Below are 17,185 nucleotides of genomic sequence, written 5' to 3'. Positions count from 1 at the left end.
AAACTTGCGATGCGCTGTAGTGCGCACCCAACTAGGTTGAACATCTCACTCTTTAAGCTACCTACTCCGAATGCACTTGCTGTTTGCTCTCCTCTATCACGCAAGATAGCGATTACGGTTCGTTTAATTTCCAGTCACACTCATAGCTGGTGCCGTACGTTCATTTCATTTTAGTAGGGTGGTATGGGGTAAGATGCACCTCCGGGACATGACAACTTTTTGCAAATTTTGAATACATTTCCAATATGTTTTCGTAGATTTATCATGCAGCAGTGTTAGTTCAGACATTGAACTAGCAATGTTCATTAAAAGATCCTCAAAAACGAGGTAAAAAAACCAAATGTCATTTTTCCTCGGAGGTGCATCTTACCTCAATTTACACTACCTACTTTTAACCAGCCAACACTTGGTTCACACTTGTCTCTCACTTTGTCAGGAGTCAAACAGCTCGGTGATGATTGGTGTTAATCTGCTTATAAATGAGTCAGATTTGTTTTTAATTTTTCGACACATTCTCTCATCGGAAGTTGATGACGACGACGACGTCGACTAAAATCCACGCCACCTCCGATAAAGAGACGTACGACGATGATGGCATGTCGGTTACCATCAGTGTAGTTTGATGGATGATAATAAGCCCTGTATGAACTGGTTCGTTTCGCCGGGTGGTTCTGAAAGCAAATAAAATCAGGCAATCGCCCGTGTGCTTGCACAGAAAAACAATAACAACAACAAGCAGACACAAGAGCATTAATGTTGAATTAAAACAAAATCAACCTAATTAATTAACAGGTGAAATGCATTTTAAAACGAGTAACAATGCGAATTGCACCTTTGGCGTTCCTTTGTACTCTTCTGATCGGTCGGATGGTCAGTTGGAGAGCAAGGTGATTCTGTTCCAATTTTTTTCCGTTCTTCTTCTGATAGCTTACTCGGCGAAAACACGTTGCAAAAGGTTGATTACTAGGCGCCTGTGCTAATGAGCGCCAAGTACATGAGAATGTATCTACCTGTGAGTGCATTTTGTAGGTGCCTCTCGTTTTCTTTCTCACCCGCACCGATTGAGTGGCAGCAGTTGGTGCATTTTTAATCAAATTTTACACTTCGATGCCGGTTGAGGCGACGAGCCTTGCACAGCTCACATTGCAACTCTCTTGAGGTGATGGGGTTAACGCTTAGGAGGGGCAGTGCGAAAACTCCGAGCAGCCACAAAAAATACCTCATCTTAGTAAGCGGTGGCAGTAGGTAGCTTAACGGCTACTTGGATGCCTGTTGTGTTTTGCTATAATGATTTGGATGCACAGGAAAGTGTGATTAATTTGTTTGCACTAATTGATAATGATTACTTAGCTCTCACTCATCAGAGCGTCGGAGGTGGGTGATTCAGAGGAAACGACAGCAGGAGAAGACAAAGGAGATGCATATGTAACTACTATACACAATAAGCACCTCGTCGTTGTCGTGGCGTTGGAGCGAGCTGAGAGGAACGTGTGTGCGCGTAAATGAGATAGAAGGTGTGCGATTTAACGAGAGAAGAAACACTCCTCAGCCGGCGAATCCATGTAATTATACGGCAGATTTAGTCCGCAGACGAGAGATTCAATTTTGCATTTACAAATGAACAGAAGATTGATTACTCTCTGAAAGGTGGCAATTTGCGAACAATTTAGTTCTGCACCCAACAAAGGGGAAGGAGATCTGATTAAGGTTTTAAATTGGTATTTTTAACACCCAGGTTTGATGGAGCAAACTAAGAATTTGATTGTGAATGGAATTTTGTTCTCTCATTGGATTAATTGTGAATTGTGAATGAGCTTACCTGTGTTGAGTGAATTTAAATCAAGCCAAACATCAACAAATCAGAACTGAATTGAGATGTACATTGATAAAATCAAAACAGTTAAACGCTACACATCCGATGTAATAAATAAGTTGAATTTGAAATACAAACTAACCAGCTTCCAGTTATGATTCATGGCCATTATATTTTATTAACTATACACAAAAGTCGACATTGTTGAAAGAAGCTAAAACCGCCAAACTCAAACGTTGTGGAAAATTTAATTAAGATCTAACGCTCGTCCGGCCTCGCCGGGAACAACCGGTGGTGGTCAGTGACTTCAACCGTTCAGTTGCGGCTTGAACCTTTGTCTCTGTGAGAGTTCGAAGACTTATGTGGAGGAGGGAATAATTCTCCAACTCAAAGTGAGATAATTTACGAGCCACTTTACGCGGTGAATGAAGCAACATTTCGTTTTCCTCACCAATAAAAGTCAGTGAAAAGGAAAGCACAACATCTCCGGGTGATCCGTCATGGCTGAACTTGTCTGTTATTTTTTCAAAGACGCTTCTGGTCCAAAAAAAAGGCAGGAATACACGTTGGCCAAAAGTTTGATCCAGTGCTACTGGCCAGCCGGCAGCTCGCTACCGAAGGAAGCATAATAATCGTCGCTAATTAAAATATTCACTCGGAAAAAAGAAGCCAAGACCAGCACGCGAGGCGGGAAGTCAAAAATGGGATTGTAAATTCATTGATAGAGATAAAAAGGTGTTGAACGATGGTCACTGACCATGACGACTTTGGACGCCTGCGCTATGAGCGAATACTTTGTTCAGACCTGATGGCCGATTCGGAGCGTCCATATTCTTTGCCCTCGCGACCGGCAGTTTGTGGTGGCCATCGAGAGTCGGTTTAAATTTTACGATCCCCACAAACAGTTTGCCCGTCTTCCCATTCGAAATGGTTACAGAGCTCTGTTCCGCATTTATGATTTAATAGCTGAAAAACGACTTCAATAGAATTCACAAAAAGAAGTCCATCATCGTCCGTCATTATCGTAGGAGAAGGGGTGTGAATCAGTCATAAAAATCCCGATCGCAACCAGCCGCCTGGCCAAACGAGTTCAAATTAAAAGAGTATATTTTATTCACAGTGAACTCGTCTTCTCTCGGTGCGGGTGCGCAAAAATGTGGCCATCGTCCAGCAAAATGACCAACCGTGCACACAATGTAGCAATGGTCATGTTGTGATTTTGGATGGGTGTGGGACGCCATTGACTAATAATGGGGTGTGGCAGGCTGGCAATAAGAAGTGCTTTGGAAATTTTGGCCACATACCGACAACAAGCTCCATCTCCAACATTACTAGATTCCACCCAGAGCTTAATGAGGGGGTGAATATCGCGATGAAAATAGCGGAAAATTATTCAACGGCCCATGATGCTTAATATTGAAATTAAGGGAGCCAAATAGCCATTTAACTCTGAACACAATAAGCTAAGGCGCACCGTTATACGTGAGAGACGTGTTTAGATCAAACACCTATGTCTTATTAATTTTGCAAAACTGTGTGACAATTCATCTTCAGTGAGGTCATTGCTTCAGAGAAAAAACACTGAAACTGAAAAATGAACGAGTTCCCCAAGTTCTACTGCAGATTCAGTGGTTATTTCACAATACCTAAAAATCCACACCCACATTCAAATGGAATATGTCTGGCATGATCTGACTACCATATGGCACTGCACACATGCCTCCCGGATCATAGGAGTACGATCAACTTTTCTTCAGGGAGTGCAGACGCAGAGTGGCCAAACACATTGGAGAATTAGGTGCAACTTTTCCCGCTTAATTGTAACAGTCTTAGGAGATTATAAACCCCCAGTAAGATCCAAGTTCCATGCTCCGTGTACAATAAATCACACAATCAAGTGAAATTGCTTCCTGTTTCAAAAACTGTGGTGTTAGGGAATTCGGTTGACTGTGGAGTTATCAGCTTCCGTATTCCAATAGTAATCGCCTCCGATCGGTCCAATTAACGGCCCGACGCAGACAGACGCTAGCGACCTGTAGATATCTCTTCTTTAGCTCAAATGGGGCCAATATTGTTGCTGATCGGTTTTTGGTATGGGACTTCGACAACTTCTTGCAAAATTCCAAGCGAGTATCTTCGGTGTCTTCGATAGTGGATGCCGCTGGAAGATTTCGGTGGAAATTCTTCTTCGACGCGTTGGATCACATCGTTCAAAATCATAATCGATCATTATAATATACATGCGTGAGAAGGGCTTACTGAATTCTTTGGCCTGATGTTCAATGGTGTTATGTCAAACTTCTCATACACTTTATCGATTTACAGCTGCAGCCGTGCTTCCAGATCCTACAGCTCTAACCATCGTTTCTTGAATGTAATACGGAACGTAGCCCTTGAATCTTGTAGGTTCATCTCGTTTGCGCTTGGCGGTGCAAGGTCCAGAAGATCACCTGTAATGGTACCACGGATCGTACTAACCTGGTATATACAAGGTGTGGAGATCTAGCCCTGACGTATTGTGTTGGTAGAGGGAAAAATATAAACTTTGCGAGAAACGTATTACCATCGTTAAACAAATCCTAGCTATTTTTGAATGATGATTATGCTTGATTATATTCTTTTCTAAAGTCAATAATATGAGCTGGCGAATTGTTTTTTTTTTTGTTTTTTTTATGATAACCATAATCATATTAAATTTCATATGGCAGCGCTGTTCGAAACAAACGTTATGACGTCACTACAAGGGTGATTGAGTGAACGAAAAAAAAACGTATCGTGTGAAGTGTTGTGAAAGCCGAGTGAAAAACGAAGTGGCCTGCAATTGCAAACCTTGTATATATACCAGGTTGGGATCGTACCGCCTTCTTCAAGCACTTTTTTTTGTTTTTTTTTCGTCGATTTTGTTTCCCGTGCTCAATGCTCTCGACGCCAGGGAGGCAGCTCCCAAACTTTTTTTTTTTTTTTTTATACAGGGGGGATACTGCTCCCAGACTTCTGAGAAGATAACTCAGGGTGTGGGGATGGGAGAAATAGCTCTCCCGACCCACTTAACCTTACCCTGTGCTCTAGGCCCTTGCCCTCCCCGGAACCGCCCGAAAGCATTACGTCATGGGAGGGGGCCGGTTGCGCTATGGCGCATCAATAGGTGTTGTGTCCGACGTGACACTCGCTACTGCACAGTGAGCAGCTGTGCAGGGCCTTCCTCTTGTTGATCGCTGTTCGTTGTTCGCCCGAGTTCTAGTGCAGACGTGATAGCCAGCCAACTGTCCAACAGGGCAGCTTAGGACAGATGTGACCGCTTACCAGCTGCGTGTGCTAAGCACTCTAAGAACCCGGCGTCACTTCTGCCTTTGCACAACGAGGGTTTGTGCAGGGCTTCTCAACCTCCTCTTGTTGTTCGCTGTTCGTTGTTCGCCTGGGTTCTAGAGCAGACGTGATAGCCAGTCAACTCTCCATCAGGGTAGCTTAGGACAGATGTGACCGCTTACCAGTTGCGTGTGCTAAGCACTCTAAGAACAAGGCGTCACTCCTGCCTTTGCACAACGAGGGTTTGTGCAGGGCTTCTCAACCTCCTGGGACGAGCTGGATGGGGTTCCAGCGTCCCTACTCTGCGGTAGTTCGTTTAGCCGCAATATCTCTCCGTTGGGTTCGATAATTAGCGTTTCCAGGGCACACCACGAGGAAGCGAACTACTTCATGCCCCATGCTCCCACACCTGGACGCTACCTATCGACCCATCAACTCATGAACCGGGGACCAACGGCTTTACTTCCCTTCCGAAGTAAGGCGTGATCAGAGATGTTATGCCTCAGAACATCCTGGCGGCCCCGACTGGGATTGAACCCAGGCCTGCTGGGGTGAGAGGTAATCCCACTTACCACTACACCACCGGCGCCGACCCCTTCTTCAAGCACTTCGCGTTGTCTTGTCCACCGGCTGCTGCAGATCGTCTCCTTAATCAGCAACTTGATCTCCTCTGTCTGGAACCTTCCTCAAATGTATTACGTTCCGGTGGAACTTTTTTCATGATGTTGACGAAGAGACGATTGTATGAGATCCTCTTTCCTTAAGACCTCATATTTTTCTAGATGAAAATCTGCTTCCAATTTGTGGTTATTCTTCATTATCTTTAAGAATACACGATCATCATCATCAACAAACACAGGCACATGAGGTTGTCTGCTCTTGAAACGTTGCTCAAACATCAGTTTTAAGGGTGCCTCACTAGTGGTTGATTGCTAGGTCGTGTGATACACTAGTCAAAACCATGCATCTTCTTTCGCTGCCAAACGCCTGTGTAATTCACAGTCTCTTCAAAATAGAACGATACATTAACTCATTAACTCACTCACTGCATGTGTCGGTCATGACTTTTTCGTAGTGTGTACGCTCTCAATATCGCTTGCTATTTGAACAAAATACCGGCGCCGATGGTTTAGTGGTAAGCGTGACTGCTTTTTCACCCCAATGGATCTGGGTTCAATCCCAGCCGAGGTCGGTGGGATTTTTTCTGAGGCATAAAAATCTCTGGTCACGTCTTCCTTCGGAAGGGAAGTAAAGCCGCTGATCCCGGCCCATGTGTGTTGAATGGGAAGCTTCCTACGTTTACACATTTATGTGTAAACCCATCAAACGTCAATAGATGTGTATTTTTTACACATTTTTCAAGAACGGTTTTTACTGCAAAATGTGTAAAAAGTAATCTATCAAAGAAATTAAATATGATAAGGACGCATGGTTTTTTTTATTAATATCGGAGTTTTCTTATTTGTTTCAATGATAAAATAATATCAATCATTATTTAATATTATTTTATTAAAAAAAAATCACAGCCAGACACCGGACAATGAAAACTTTAATAATGATTATTTTTCTAGGGCTTCGCTATGAAAATAATATAAATCACTTACCCTCTAGCTTGTCCACCGTTGCTCTGTTACAGTTTGGAACGTAGTTTCTCCATCTTCATGTCATTTCTCGCGTAACATTGTATAATGGCCTATCATCGTTGATCGATTCTCTACATCAACTTTCTATTTGGTTTACCATGGCAACATAAACGAATTTCTTGGTAAGCTCGCAACATAGTTCGACAGAAGATGATGTTAGCTTGCGCCTGAAACAATAAACTCAATGGGAAATTCATTTGCAGTCGTGTTAGTCGCGAAAGAGAAAATCGATGAAAAAATCGATCAACAATGATAGGCCCTTTTCTCGTGTTGCGCGAGATTTGTGACAACTGTTAAACTTGCCGTTTCCGTTCCACTTCCGCCCACAATGGAGTTTGGGCCTTAACTGTCAACTACAACGACCAGCTACTGCCCTTCGAGGAGTATGGTCGATTGCTATATCTACCCATGGTTCATAACATAGCTCCGGAGCATTTAATAGGATTCCACGTCGCCATCCAGCTAAGGCCAAACGGCGAAGACTTCATAATCTTAATCCAGGATGGAAATCATAAAGAGTAAGCGGAACTCACATTTTAGTCGGATTAAATTGGTTAGTTCGACAGTGTACATTCATAAGGTCCTAACTTCGATGATCGATTCTCTTCATCGAGTTCTTCTTTAAATTGCTAAGAGAAACAATTTACCTCAATTTGTCTAATACAGTGACAAAAGCAACTGCAAATGCACTGAGAATTGTTAATCCATGCGAGTTATTAACGAAAGAGAAAGTCGAAAAAGAGAATCGATCCATGTTACTTAGGACCTAATGCAATGTTCAGCTTGATTTTTCAACAATTCAAGCTAAACATTGCATTAGGTCCTAAGTAATATATATATATTCTCTTTGTATCCCCACGGCCATGTAAAGACATTCACAGGTATTTTCATTTTTGCTAGAAGTTACGTAGGTTGCATACATTTATGCGATATCCGTACGATATTATTGCGGGAAGTATACATTTACCGTATTCGTGATAATGTTTGCATATTCACTGAAGGGGATAAAGTGAATACGGAGGTGTAGGGTTAACTTCCCCATTTCCGGCCTATTAAGCACAACCCGCACTTAGCCTTTCTTAATCTAGCTCAGGCTAGCACCAAACGGAATGTTATTAATACTGATGGCTTCCAAATTTATTTACCTTTCCGTACGTACCGTAAAATTTGATAAAGAGCAACCAATCGTTGAGATATTGTCAAAAGTCTAACACTGCTTCTTGACGCCAAACTCGGCGTACGGATTCTAAACTCGGCCTAACGCATTAAAACGCCATTGAAACGCCAATGAATTCACTTCGGCCTATCGGATGAAGATAAAAATTGATTCGGTCAGAGCGCTTCTTTTGTTTCTGGGAATTATCGGTGCAAACCTTCATATCACGCGTTCTCATTGACTTTGTTCGGTAGCTTATTAACTAAAGTATCGTACCAAACGCATAATTTACTTGTTAACTCTGAAATCATGGATTTATTTGAGGTTTTCTGCTCGATAGGCCCAAAATGGGCGATTAGGCCGAAGTAGTTCTCTACCCTATATCGGAATTCTTAGTAAGTATGTTCTTCCATGGATTACTGAGCAATATAGACCGGAGCCGAATTTGGTATTTCAACAAGACGGGGCACCATGCCACACCTTGAACCGCACTCAGAATTGGTTGAAGGAATATCTGCCGATCTGGCCGACGGATATGTGGCTGCCATCCAGCCCATATCTTAACCCCTTGGATTGTTCAGTGTGACGCGTCATGAAGGCCAAAGCCAGCGCCGAACGCCACTCCAGTACATCAAGCCCCAGACAAACATTGACTCGCGCCTGGAGAGATATGGACCCGGACTATATTATCAGAACCTGTCGAGCATTCCGAAAGCATGATGAGGCCCTAATTACGGCAAATGGAAATTCTATCGATGATTAACATAGGTTTGAGATTTTACAAACATATTCCTTTTTGAATAAATGATGTTTGTCCACTCTGAACACCCTCAATTTAGAACTTTGTACATTTAAAACGCTATTTGTGATATAAAAACATTGTGTTTTCACAAAGATCATGAAGCTGGTAATGTAGCAAGTTGATTCATATATCAAATTTTAGGAATGATCTTAAAAAAATGAAAACTCTTACAACCTTTTGACAAATCTTACATCAAAAGGCAAATTAACTTTTATTTTAGTTTATTTTTGTGATCAGAAATTGTAAAGTTTTAGATTACAATTACATTTAACCCCAAAATACTACCTGTTGAATCAAAAGTTCATCAAAGTGACTATTAAGTGAAATATTGTGGTGGCGCGTATTACAAAATCTGCCCCTACTACTTGCATCGAAGATCACAAGTAATTTTCAGCCCACTTCATACAATCAAACAATTTACCTATTTGTCCCGGAGTTTCAGTTACAAGAAAATCATTCTGGATTCGTTTGATTGGCAGCAACTTTTGCAGACAATAAATCTGTTTTCTTCTTTCAGTACAATGCATCTAGTTTGAGTTCAATTGTTTATCGTCAAGTTAGACATTTCGATGTTCATTTATATCAGCTGTATCAGAGCAAGCTTGATGAAATGGTTTCACTTTTTCAAAGGCATGTGGTTCGAAGTTATGTGCTCTCTACCTCTCATTATTTTTATCATTAACAAGATTTTATTTACCACCATGGAGCGTGAATAGAGTGGCCGTAAATCATTTTTAATAGTGCTGCTTGATAATCAGTTTCACTCAACATTGATCCCCGAAGCTCCAGTGATTGGCTGAATAGCTCCACTCACTGATAGGACATTTAGCCCACCCAGCTGTAATTCGGCTTGATCTATAAAGAATATTTTTGTTATTCATAATGCGGTGCGAAATATAATAGCTATGGACTTTCGTGCTTGCATCCTTGACGGGTTATGTTTCGGTTATCGCAGTTGACCCGTTGACCTTGCCAGAATCGTATGTTTTAAGATGTATTGCCGCTAACACATGTCACACCGTGAAGTGTAACCGTTACGCTACTGTGTGCTGATTGTTAAATGATAACAGCACAGCAGTCGTAGTACAAATTATTGATTATGACGCATGAGTGATTTCTGAGTGTTTCTGTATCTAGTTAAATTCATTGAACATGCAACAATCATATTAATTTTACATTATTTCCCCTCGTGTTTTCATTACAGACAAATGTTTCCGCAGATGAAATTTCGCGTGTCGGGACTAGATGCAAAAGCCAAGTACATTCTGTTACTGGATATCGTGGCAGCGGACGACTACCGGTACAAGTTTCACAACAGGTGAGTTTTACAACACTCGAATACATTTCGTGGCGTCGATAGGTGGTTCAATTTGCCTCCTGGAACGCACGAAAATGTTCTGATTGACGGTACTAAAAACACATTGGGTCTTCTTTTTCCAGTCGATGGATGATCGCCGGCAAGGCGGATCCGGAGATGCCGAAACGGATGTACATTCATCCGGATTCGCCATCGACGGGTGAACAGTGGATGCAGAAAGTGGTGTCATTTCACAAGCTGAAATTGACAAACAACATTAGTGATAAGCATGGATTTGTAAGTAGCTCGAATTTTTCCCCAAGATTAATCGTATGACACAAATCCTTGAGCTCCAGATTAAATATTAGCACTTTGTTGGCGATTAGCTGACGAGCTTCTGTGGAATGCCAATAAATTTCTCAGGCATCTCTGATCGATCAATATACAAGCAAACACCATTAAATTGTCCGCACCCATGATCAGTGCAGGCCGATCTACCGATTAAGTGAGCAATTGACTTAGTCGAAGAGCATCAACAGAGAGAGAGAAAAAAAAAACAGCAGATTAAATACAGCCAATATTAATATTTGTCATCATTAAATAATAGCCAAAGAGCTTGGAACGACGACATATTAACGGCCCGTCATCGTTACGACGACACATCGTCACTGCATCAGAGTAGACGGTTTCGGGTAAAGCGGTAGCTCGCATAGATCGGCGACAGAACGAGGTGCATGCGTCGAAAACAGGCCAACTACCGAGGAGATAGCAGCCGCGCCGGTTTTAAAACGGCTGCGGCTCCTTTGATCCTCGTGCTCTCCAACCCCATCTCGCGCTCATGCCGCCTTCGTTGAGAGCTTTCAGCACACGATTGTTGACACTGATGACACTTTGAAAGTGCTCACACAATGTTAATTCAACCGTAGCGGCACGGTGATCGGAAGGTTTGTACTTTTCAAATCCCAACCGATAATCGGGAGAATAGACACCAGGGATGCTAGATCTCTTCAACAGTCGCAGATCAGAGCACTTCTTCCAATTTAGAAAGAATACTGGAAACTCTTCTCCCACAATGTGTGAAAAGAGAGAAGCTAGGCTTGTCACACCACTAGCTGACATTTGGGTGACAATCTGTTGAAGCTGCCGAAAGGCTCCATCTCCCCACCGTCCGGGAATTGATATAAACCGGCGTACAAACAAATCTATTTGGTTTAATGTGGTGACAAAAGCTACCGACCGGCTCACTTGAATTGCGCTTAATTGTGTTTACTGTCAACATGCTCAGCAGAGTCGGGTGGTTGGAAGGGGAAGCTGGGAGAAGCGAATCTTGGTGGTCCATTAACGAGACTTCGTCGGATCGACAAAGTAAAATTTGCCGCGAACGTAATTAAAACAAGCGTCCAACATAATGGATGTTGATAAGAGCCTGTTTCGTTTGCTGATAGTATTTGTCCAAATTCAAATCAGGCAGGAATTGTTTTTGTATGCCATCGCTACTGTTTACAACCATCGCATTTTCGGCATTTGCTTGATTGAAAGTAAGCATACCGCTTTGTTGATTTCCTATGAAATCCGGCCGCGGCTCGGAAGTGAAAGTCTAAGATCATTCAAAAGAACTGTCATAAAGACATGATTTATTCGGCTACTGCGGATGTCTTATATCAAACAGTTGGCTTGCTATGATTGGTATGCTTTTTCCAGCCATCACCAGCTTGCTTTGTTCTAGAATAACAACAGTTGCGCAACGCGCACTCTCCCACAAAAAGGAACATAATTCCATCTATCAATAAATTGAATGAACAAAACGACAAGCAATCCGGCTGCCACTGCTCGACACTGGTGGTGAAATCTTGATAATCGCTTGTTCCCAAATTACTCCCTTACAACAACCCATTAACTGCTTGTAAAACCCGCATCCAGCCAACAGCAGAAGCAACGCTTCACTGACGACAATGAACGGAGGTCCTGAAAAGGAAACCCCCGGACAAGTGACATTTGTGGGTATCGCTTAAACGTTTCTCTAGTCCCGAAAATTTGCCGGATAATGATCTTCTTCGGCTTGAACAACTGCCTTGAATGGATAGAGAGAGACCGAAACACACACAAAAAGACATTCAAGATCTCCTCTGCTTTGGTGCGCGCCCTGAAGAGGGCACCTAGAGTATTCTGTAAGGAGCCTTCGCCAGCAGGAGCAGTAGCCGAAGGAAAGGGATATCTTTTATCTCCTGGTAGAGGTTACCCTAGCTTTTCCTCCCTTCCCACCGCTTCCACGGGATTGAACTTTCGGCGGTTTCTCTTTTTTCTAGCCCACTACACATGACAAAGCCAGAGTTACGAATTTTTCTGACATGAAAAGGATCCGAAGAAAAGAGGCAAAGGTACAATGAAGAATTTTAGAAAATTAGGAATATTATTTGGACATTGAGCCTATTGTTGGGTGGTACTCGACTTCCAAAACTGGAATAAACTTATCTAGGGGTTATTGAATATTCCTTCGATATCCTCATCCAGTAGGTATAAGAAACAAGTTTTCGTAAACCTTTGCCTTCCTAAATTGCAGTAGGTCCACTGTTAGGGGACATCAGTCGTTGCTAGCGATACAACTCAATGAATCCACTCGGCTCACTTGGATTGGGATCATTCTCTTGCTTTTCGCTTTGATCTACGATGGGTTCGGGTTCAGTCTGTCGGTAAACGGTAGACCGGCTTTGAAAAAAGCACAGAGATTCTATTTAGATCTGCAAAACCACACAAAGGAATCCAGGATTAGCTACCTGCGGAGAGATCTATCTTCATTGCATTACATTGGTTAATCCACTTGGAATACAGTTTTTTTTCTTCAAAGTGCTTCTTTTTCTTCGCCGTTCATTACATTAAGCATCGCATCAAACATTAAAACAATGTTGAGTGTGCGAATTTGTGCGGGAGGCGAGGTGGCAATCTTCAATCAAGTGTGTGATGAATGCTGTTTGGCTTCGGTCGTCGCCTGCGAGATCAGGCGGTAGACACATTAAGCAGTGTAAATATTGATGTTGTAGCATCATCGTATAAGGAAATATATAGAAGTGTCGTTCGGGATTGAGTTTTTTAAACTGTGGGGAATGTTAGTTTTAAATGGGATCCAGGAATAACGCAATATTTGTTTTCAATTGATCTGCATCATCATCTTCATTATCGGATAAGACCCAAACGGTAAGTGTGCCAAATCGTAGCGGGGTCGGCAATTTAATTGTTATAAAAATGACGATAAATTATCTAGGTGATGTCAATGAGTTACATCATTCAATTAAAAATGACGTTTCCTACCGGTCGAACTTTTTCGTGGAATAATATTATGCTCAGCTTGAAAAACTTGGAGTTTATTGCTTCATTTTCTTAAAATCGCTGGTGGCAGGTTGTCCCAAAACTGCTCGACAATACTGCTCTACACTCCAACCCTATGCGCCTCTGGAGCTCCACAGAACATGGGTGAGTGAGTGTTTAACTGAAAATACCCATGATTGGGTGAAAGTTCATCCATTTCAAAGACAAGTGGTTTAACTCATTAAATCTGTAATCATTTACCCGTTTAATAAGTATCTGTTACATTTTAGTAAATAACTATTACTCATTTATTGGTATTTCTCATACATGGGTAAACGTATTTATCAATTGAATGAGTTAAGCCGTCTTTCTTTGAAATGGGTTACACTTCATCCATTTATTGGCATTGCCATAGCTAGAAAATTTATCTGGAAGGGGCCTTGGGGGGGCCAGTTGCATTTTTTTAATTTCGTCAAGCCAACTTGTTTTTTCTGTGACCAATGATATGACATTGAGGCGTACTATTATTTTGATGGTTAAACAAATTTGATTACATTCATTTCATAACAACAATTGGGACCTCGATTGTAGGAGCCTTTAAAGCTTACTGATTTTGAAAAAGCAATGATCGTAATGAAATAACATAGCGTCCAGATCTCATAATTCCATGATTTTTGTAACTAAAATTTTCTAAAATTCTGGCTTTGAAACATGGTAAAGTGCACACAGAATAAATTTCATACATTTAGGACTTAGGAAAATGTGCAAGATATATGTCCATGCACAATTCTTAACATTCTGAATATGAAAATAAAAATATTTTTGAGATCCCAAACCGATATGTTTTCAAAATTTTGTAACAAAAAAAAAATGTAAATGTAATTTATTTACAAATGTAAATAAATGTCAACGGAAAAGATTCGATCCGCTCATATGTAAACAATGAGAATGAACATCGTTTTTGCACGGATTAAAACTTATTCAGTTAAACCGACATCAGCATCTGGTAAACGAAATTTACTTTACGTAGCATCTAGCATCTAGTGTCGATTTGCCTGAATGTGTTTTAATCCGCGAATCATCGTCGTTTAAAGTTATTGTTCAAATTTAGTTCATTGGATCTTTACACTTGTTGTGTCAGAATTCGATCCACACCAAATTGCGCGTTTGGTTAAATCTGTAATATGAATCCCTTTTCCCATAGCCATTAGACGGAATATTCCGTCTAATGCTAAAAAATGCGTCTCACTATAAAATTACATGTCAACAATCTTGTAAGATTAAAACTAAAATTGTGCTACATTTTACGTTATGTAAAATCACTGACGAACGTAATTGTATGTCATTTGAGTCGCTTCCATATGTCTGTCTTAGGAGACTTAAAATTACATGAAGTTTTCGAAGTGTGTACCATTGAACTTGTTTTTTTAATGCTCATGTCATTTTAGGTGTCGGATGATGAGTTTTGACCCATGTCAGACCCTGAAAGCTACCTGAACTTAGTTTTGAATTCTCATGTGATTTTAGGCAGTGCTGTCATTGTCACTGCTAGATTTCACGCGATTCTGACAAAATTCGTTTTGATATTGTCGTTGGACGAATTGACTCTCAGCTAAACTTTCATCAAAATCTCATAAATTTTTTGTTAGTGAGAAAAAAGTGTAATGTTTTGCGTTTTCTTTCACATTTTTGTTATAAATTCAGTTAAAGACGTAGATGCATGTTTACTTTGCCGGTTCTATGCATTTATTTTACATAAAACAATTAATTTTGTTAGAAATTTAGCTAAAAACAACACATGAACATGTCCGTCACTGACTGCATTGTCACTGACAAATGACATGTCATCCTTTGAAGATTATTTACATTTCGTGATAGTGACGAAAGCAGTTTTGTCAATATCGTCGTGAACGGTTGAGATATTGTAACACTGGTTTTAGCAGGGGTATTATACAGCTGTCTAAACCCCTATATCCAGCTTTTCACGACAGTCTACAATAAAAACTGAATCATCCCCTTTTTTACATTAGACGTTTCAGCGGCGCCGATGTAGTGGTAAGCATGATTACCTCTCACCCCAGCAAGCCTGGGTTCAATCCCAGTCGGTGCCGCCGGGATGTTCTGAGGCTTAACATCTCTGATCACGTCTTCGAAGTAAAACCATTGTTCCCCGGTTAATGAGTTGTGATGGGTCGGTAGCATTGGTGCCCAGCACGGAAAACAAAATCAAGGAAAAAAAGACATTAGACGTTGATCGTTATAGCACATTATCGCAACATCTTAGTGAACATTGATTTCACAAAAAAAAATAGACATTCATCCATTAAACTGCACTTTTTTTTCTGAAATAGGGGAAATGGATGTAATGTCGGCCTAAATACCTCTAGTTGGAATTTTTAAATGGCGACCAAAAATATCCATTTGTTTCGTCCCAATGACGCGTTCATCTAGATCAAATTGAAAAGTAGCAGATGTTTAGTGATGGGCCCAATCTTAGATCCATAGGCCAACATTAGAGACATTTCCCCTATGTAATGAATATGTGAGATACAGTTGGCACCGTCTGGATTCTCTGAGGCATAAAATCTCTGATCACACCTTGAGGGGTGGATGGGTCCTTACTACGGGTGTAACTTCATGGTGAAAACGAAGTGAAGTGACCAGTTGTCACTCACGGTAAAGTGATTGCCGTGTAAATCAAATGGAAATCACTTCACCAAGAGTAATAATTTGTCACTTCACCGACATCTGTAATAAGGACCATGGTCCAGGTGTGGGTGGGAGGTGTCTCCCAGACGTCGATAGCATTGGTACTTACTTAGTACGGAAAACAAATCAAGGAAAAACAACCAAGAGGATTGCATATTGGAAACAGATGTATGTATGGTAGAGAACGGTTTCCGCCCCCCCCAGGAACAGGGTTTTTTTTCCATGGAATTTTCTAAAGAAAATAATTCAAAAATCTATTCTAAACATTACTCTATGAAGCGCTCTATAAAATGAGCGTTGTAAGTGATCTTTTGACCCATGTTTGGAATAGGGTCTCAAGGGGATGAAGTGGCTCTCACCTCATTATTGTTGTTAAAATAATTACACCGGATGATTTCGTCGAAGTATTGAACCTCTAATTCAGCCATACAAAAAAAACGAATTCCTAATTTAAACCACAAATCTCAGCACAGTCATTACGGATGATTATCTCGCTGATGAACCATCATGCTTTTTCAAGTCAACTCCATAAAATGTATCATTTTTAAGTCAGCAGGGTGCATTTTGATCCCAAACAGTTCACTGTATTTATTTCCATCTTATCATTGACGAATACATATCTGAAATTGAAAAGAATATTAACTTATAAAAACAATTGACACCGTTCAACCAGATATTACACAGGCTTAAAACTTAACACTAGACGATGGACAACACAAATCACCCAGAAGACTAGTAGAGAAATTTTCAGGGTTGCGATAAGTTCCACCGTCTGGAGCGGGAATAGAACCCTCACTTCATGGCACTCACAATACTTCTGAACGACGGGTGACACCGCTCACCGCACGATCACAAAATCCACCATGCCCGAGTATTAAATAACTTCTATTGAATTAATCATTTCAAATTTTAATTCCTGCACATTGATGACTCGATGAACATTATCTGAAATTTGAAAAAATGGTTTCATTTCATCTAAGAGCCTCCTACAATACTGCTATAAAAATCTGTAATAGTACGTTCAGACTACAGAGTTATAACATGTTATAGCGCTATCTTGATGGTGGTTTTTGTGTTGCAATTAGTTGACAACCGTTATAACATGTTATAACTCTCCAGTCTGGACAGCGTTTAAGCGCCTAATGTCAAAACGAAG

The 17,185-nt window shown here is 41.0% G+C and overlaps 1 protein-coding gene across 5 annotated transcripts in view; it reads left to right on the top strand.

Moving 5' to 3' along the window:
• bi (bifid) overlaps positions 1-17,185 on the top strand; it is a 322,721-nt gene that overhangs the window by 90,140 nt on the left and 215,396 nt on the right. For all 5 annotated transcript variants that reach the window (XM_065234497.1, XM_065234671.1, XM_065234582.1 and 2 more), the window contains exons 2-3: positions 9,925-10,038; positions 10,161-10,314. In XM_065234497.1, the coding sequence (XP_065090569.1) occupies positions 9,925-10,038; positions 10,161-10,314 (268 nt within the window). The remainder of the gene's footprint in view (positions 1-9,924; positions 10,039-10,160; positions 10,315-17,185) is intronic.

The sequence above is a fragment of the Ochlerotatus camptorhynchus genome, unplaced genomic scaffold (genome assembly GCF_037179485.1).
Source record: "Ochlerotatus camptorhynchus isolate MF236.1 unplaced genomic scaffold, CSIRO-AGI_Acam_v1.1 ptg000003l, whole genome shotgun sequence".
NCBI lineage: Eukaryota > Metazoa > Arthropoda > Insecta > Diptera > Culicidae > Ochlerotatus > Ochlerotatus camptorhynchus.
Note: the sequence above shows the minus strand (reverse complement) of the source record. Positions and strands in the feature narration are given on the sequence as shown.